This window comes from Sinocyclocheilus grahami, unplaced genomic scaffold, assembly GCF_001515645.1.
Source record: "Sinocyclocheilus grahami isolate Dianchi unplaced genomic scaffold, SAMN03320097.WGS_v1.1 scaffold1681.1, whole genome shotgun sequence".
NCBI lineage: Eukaryota > Metazoa > Chordata > Actinopteri > Cypriniformes > Cyprinidae > Sinocyclocheilus > Sinocyclocheilus grahami.
The window spans coordinates 8,549-14,428 of record NW_015506860.1 but is presented as its reverse complement, the minus strand read 5'-3'; the positions used below and the strand labels follow the sequence as shown (position 1 = coordinate 14,428).

At 37.4% G+C, this 5,880-nt stretch overlaps 2 protein-coding genes across 2 annotated transcripts in view; both read right to left on the bottom strand.

Annotated features, from left to right (window-relative positions):
- Positions 1-400: 400 nt before the first annotated feature.
- LOC107572008 (uncharacterized) overlaps positions 401-5,880 on the bottom strand; it is a 6,204-nt gene continuing 724 nt past the window's right edge. Inside the window, exons 2-8 of the mRNA XM_016258415.1 lie at positions 5,426-5,752; positions 4,758-5,111; positions 3,972-4,298; positions 3,304-3,657; positions 2,031-2,141; positions 1,871-1,896; positions 401-1,485 (exon numbers count right to left, since the gene is read on the bottom strand). Coding sequence (XP_016113901.1) covers positions 1,369-1,485; positions 1,871-1,896; positions 2,031-2,141; positions 3,304-3,657; positions 3,972-4,298; positions 4,758-5,111; positions 5,426-5,752 — 1,616 coding nt within the window. The 3' untranslated portion in view covers positions 401-1,368. The remainder of the gene's footprint in view (positions 1,486-1,870; positions 1,897-2,030; positions 2,142-3,303; positions 3,658-3,971; positions 4,299-4,757; positions 5,112-5,425; positions 5,753-5,880) is intronic.
- LOC107572009 (uncharacterized) overlaps positions 2,316-5,880 on the bottom strand; it is a 7,871-nt gene continuing 4,306 nt past the window's right edge. Inside the window, exon 4 of the mRNA XM_016258416.1 lies at positions 2,316-2,398. Within this exon, the coding sequence (XP_016113902.1) occupies positions 2,364-2,398 (35 nt within the window). The 3' untranslated portion in view covers positions 2,316-2,363. The remainder of the gene's footprint in view (positions 2,399-5,880) is intronic.

Here is a 5,880-nt window from a genome sequence, read left to right as displayed (position 1 = left end):
AAAGCAAATGTATTAAGACTACAAGGTATAAAAATGACTGTTAAAGAAGACTATAAGATATAAAAATGGCAGCTAAAATGATTGTCATCGTTTTTCCAAGTAATCTGACATTTGCGTAGAAACTGTACTGTAGCACCTCTTGAAAAAAAGCTGAAGCGTAACACCAGAGTAACAACAATCATCTGCATCATGCGTCCAGTTACAGACGTGCAAACATACCAGTTTTATCAGTAAAGTGTTTCAGCAACTTTCAAATAAATCAGTGAATGCAGCAAGGTATCCATGTAGACAGTTATATTTATTATTTCAGAATCTAAACAGACAAGACAAAATAATGATGTTAAACAGATCAGTAGCTTTTATAGTGTTAATGACAAGAAACAGAGATAAACTGGGAGATATGAAAAAAAGTAGTTACTGATCAGCTAATAGTGAATTATCACAATCAACTGAGCGCTATTACTTACTAATTATTTGTTTCATAGAAGTTTCTTGTTAGTTAAAAATAGTTACTAGAATTGTAATAGTGCATTAGTCATTTGTTCCTGTGTAGTTATTCATTAATGACAGAACAGTATTTTAAAGTGTTGCCGGAAAACATCAACAAAACCCATAATGCACTGGGCATGTTAAGGCATGGATAGGCTTGTTCAGAGTTAAACACCACCTCGCTTTGGTTGGAAATACTGCTTAGCAAACTTTTAGTCACAGTAATGTTGAATTGTATTGTTCCCGGGCACAAAAATTGAAGGATCCAGTGCGTTTAAGGCAGTGGCTAAAGGCTGCCAAGAGTCATAATTATGGAGAGAACACTGCGAAATCTGAAAAACCTCAGTGTTTGTAGTCTCTATTTGGACGCATTTAATTTTTTTGGGTGATGCGCCTAAAAATTCTTAATTACGATATTTTCGGGCATCAATATACTGCAGCCATTGAAAGTTCACAAGACCATAAGTGCATATAAAGTGTACCATTTGGGCTTTACTGCCATCTTTACGAATCTATGTATGACCACGTCATCAGTAACACATGCACACTGTGGTCAGAGTGAAGTGTAATGTTTACATGCCTGTTTATTGCACTTAAAATCAGCATACGCCACATATTTATGTGATAATGGTTACTACGATTATCAGCTTAATTGCATCAATTTGATTTTTATTGTGTATTGTATTTACATGTTTACAAGTATTGTGTTTACATGAGGTCAAATTTAACATAGTCATTGATTTGACATTGATTCCAAATACTGGAATCTTGGTTTGGTGACAGTTTCTTTGAGAGCCATGCAAGTTTCTGCCGATTCTGTTCTCATGTGTCCTACCTTTTATTCACTGTCCCTTTCAGTTAAAGTCAACATAATAAATGTTACATTAGTGTCTGATTAGCAGTCTCAGCCTCATTCCCATCAGGGGACGTCTCATTAGCAGTTTCCATCAATGGAGAGTCAGACATATTAGGGGACCAGTCTTTTAAATATCTCTCCTGTAATAAAACACAGATTCACATGTTGATGATGATGAAGATGATTCGGTTACACAAACACATGGTGCTTTTTCCTGATGTTCACTGAATGCACACAGGGCTTCTTTTCCTAAATATTTAACACAATATCTTAAATACAATGAATCTTCAGTCTAATAAACTGCATCACACTGTGATCTTCTGTACTACAGTTATACAATGTTTGAATGCCATAGTGTCTGAGGCACAATATTTAGAATATTACAAATTATTTAGGAAGAATTTTGATTAGAATTCTTATTTTTATTAAAAGGACTGATATTGACAATGTGACTTATTAGTATGAGTCCTAGTTTCAAATATTGGACATCTGAGGTGCTTGAACTGTGCTCACATAGTATCTCACCTGATCACTGTGCTGCCTCCTGCTGCCTGTTTGAACAATACCAAACTCAATTAAACACATTACTTTGGTTAATTAAGATAGAAATACATATTTTTACATTTTTCAAAAATTGCTTTTGTGCAATTTCTATCTTGTTCAATTATCTGTATGTGATACTCACTGTTTCTTTTTGCTTGATGCTTGCCATAGTAAATCGCAGCAGCTGCTGCAGCAATAAGCAGCAGACCACAAACACATATTCCTGCTACAGCAGCTGAAGACAGAGCGAAATCTGTAATGACAAAGACAGACAATCCAAGATGGCACTCCCCTGTGTGCGACATAGCTCTCCGAGTCAAGCTTTACTTATCTTTTGTTTTGTTAGTGTCACTATTGTCCTTTCATGTGCTCATGTTAAGTATGATCGAGGGATTCTAGGAGCTCCTTCCCAGAGCTACATCTCCACGCTATAACAACACAGCGACGAGGCAGGAGACGAGGAGGGGAACGGAGGCTACTCCAAACAAGATGATCTCTTCAGTTGGATGGCTATATGGAGGTACATCCAGGCCAGTATCATTGATATCAATACTGATGTTGTTATTAAATACATTTTCCCCTCAGTTTTAGCCATTATAGCCATTCAACATTACAGTCTAACTGAAAGCCATTATTTTTAACATTTAACAGGCTTTGAAAACTATGAATTTAAATTTAATATAGATTAATCTTTATTCAAGCTACAAACGTTAAACAACAAAGAGCAGTGAGTGATTTCTTTTTAACTTTTGCTGTACATGACAAAACTGCAGCAGGTTTCACTTTAAAAGCAGTGCTGTCTCTTTAAATCCTGACACAAATCGGGTTTTCTTCCAACTCTTTGCGGTCATTTAGGACTTTTTAACTCTTTTAAGAATGCGTTTACAGGTCACTCGCCAAAAACGGGCATTTTGGCATAATTTTGTGTTTGTTTGTCCTTTGAAGCATTTAAGAGTACTATTAACTTCTCTTTTGCATCTTATTGAAAAAAACGGATGCTGCATTAATTGTGTTCAATATTTTAATGCATTAAACTGTTATTAACATGTTATTTATAGGGGAAGTTGTGGCCTAATGGTTAGAGAGTCGGACTCGTAACCCAAAGGTTGCGGGTTCGAGTCTCGCACTGGCAGGGATTGTAGGTGGGGGGAGGGAATGTACAGCACTCTCTCCCACCTTCAATACCACGACTGAGGTGCCCTTGAGCAAGGCACCGAACCCCCAACTGCTCCCCAGGCGCCGCAGCATAAATGGCTGCCCACTGCTCCGGGTGTGTGTTCACGGTGTGTGTGACAGTCCTAATTTGAAAATTTAGTCAAAGTTCACTTTTTTTCACACGTCTCGATTTAAACATTTCAAACTGTATTTTAAAATTCCTAATGGCCAAAGGCCCTGAAGGACTAAAGTTTACTTACCAGTGACAGTGACAAAAAATATAATCCAACTGGTGATGCTGATGCTGCGGCGATGACGACGGATGCTGCTGATAATCTGTAGTTTATAAAGTCCAGAGTCTGTGGTTCTGGTGTTTGTGATGGTCAGAGATCCAGTCTGATGATCCAGCTGCAGTCTGTCTCTCAATCTCTCTTTACACTGATCATCTGTACAGATCTTACTCTGATCTCCAGTGATTTCAGCGATGAGAATGTCAGTAAAATACCACGTCATCACATTATTTGGTTTTCTTATTACAGCAGGATCTAAAGTGACAGATTCTCCCTCCATCACTGTCTTTCTCTTCACTTCATCCAATTCAGCAGCAGGAACTTCTGAAACACAAATCAACAACAACATTTGTGCATGTATTGTGCTTATAAACACATTTTACATACTTATATTACATCAAATATTTTTTTTTAAACAGCTGACAGATCAGAGAAGGCATGATTATGTCCACCAGCACATGACTACAGCTTTTCTGAACCAAAACTTATTTATAAAACTATCAGCTTATCAATGGAAATAATTTGGTTTTCAAACTGTTCTGTTTGATGAGAAAAAAAAAATCAACAACCATTAATATGATTTAAACATAACTGCTTCTGCTTGAGTCATTTAATGAATGTTTCACGAAATGACTCACCAAGAACAGTAACACTGAAAGCCTTTTCACTGATGCTGTGGTTATTAATGATCTTTAGCTCATAAACTCCAGAGTGTGTGGTGTTGATGTTCATGATGGTCAGAGATCCAGTCTGTTGATCCAGCTTCAGTCTGTGTCTGAATCTCTCAGTGCCTTTATTGCACTGAACATCTGTACAGATATAAGTCTGATCTCCAGTGATTTGAGCTATTCGAATGTCATTAAAATACCATTTAATATCTAGGTGGTTTGTTTTAACTCCAGTCTGTAGAGTGACTGAATCTCCCTCCATCATGGTCACTCTGTCTGTATCAACACTGAAAACACCTGGAGAAGAAATTAACAGTTCATTATAAATGATGACTGGAATAGTGGGACAAAATTATAACAGGAAAGGGCTGTGAATTTTTTTTATTTTTATCTTCAGATCATGAAAATTAGTTGCTTAATTGGTTGCTTTAAATGTCAGTCAGAGGGCCTCTTGGGCAGCCCTTGGTCAATGAAGGTTGCTTCAGAAGGGGAGTGAATGTACAGCACTCTCTCCCACCTTCAATACCACGACTGAGGTGCCCTTGAGCAAGGCACCGAACCCCCAACTGCTCCCCAGGCGCCGCAGCATAAATGGCTGCCCACTGCTCCGGGTGTGTGTTCACGGTGTGTGTGACAGTCCTAATTTGAAAATTTAGTCAAAGTTCACTTTTTTTCACACGTCTCGATTTAAACATTTCAAACTGTATTTTAAAATTCCTAATGGCCAAAGGCCCTGAAGGACTAAAGTTTACTTACCAGTGACAGTGACAAAAAATATAATCCAACTGGTGATGCTGATGCTGCGGCGATGACGACGGATGCTGCTGATAATCTGTAGTTTATAAAGTCCAGAGTCTGTGGTTCTGGTGTTTGTGATGGTCAGAGATCCAGTCTGATGATCCAGCTGCAGTCTGTCTCTCAATCTCTCTTTACACTGATCATCTGTACAGATCTTACTCTGATCTCCAGTGATTTCAGCGATGAGAATGTCAGTAAAATACCACGTCATCACATTATTTGGTTTTCTTATTACAGCAGGATCTAAAGTGACAGATTCTCCCTCCATCACTGTCTTTCTCTTCACTTCATCCAATTCAGCAGCAGGAACTTCTGAAACACAAATCAACAACAACATTTGTGCATGTATTGTGCTTATAAACACATTTTACATACTTATATTACATCAAATATTTTTTTTTAAACAGCTGACAGATCAGAGAAGGCATGATTATGTCCACCAGCACATGACTACAGCTTTTCTGAACCAAAACTTATTTATAAAACTATCAGCTTATCAATGGAAATAATTTGGTTTTCAAACTGTTCTGTTTGATGAGAAAAAAAAAATCAACAACCATTAATATGATTTAAACATAACTGCTTCTGCTTGAGTCATTTAATGAATGTTTCACGAAATGACTCACCAAGAACAGTAACACTGAAAGCTGATGCTGTGATGCTGTGGTTATTAATGATCTTTAGCTCATAAACTCCAGAGTGTGTGGTGTTGATGTTCATGATGGTCAGTCTGTTGATCTGTTGATCCAGCTTCAGTCTGTGTCTGAATCTCTCAGTGCCTTTATTGCACTGAACATCTGTACAGATATAAGTCTGATCTCCAGTGATTTGAGCTATTCGAATGTCATTAAAATACCATTTAATATCTAGGTGGTTTGTTTTAACACCAGTCTGTAGAGTGACTGAATCTCCCTCCATCATGGTCACTCTGTCTGTATCAACACTGAAAACACCTGGAGAAGAAATTAACAGTTCATTATAAATGATGACTGGAATAGTGGGACAAAATTATAACAGGAAAGGGCTGTGAATTTTTTTTATTTTTATCTTCAGATCATGAAAATTAGTTGCTTAATTGGTT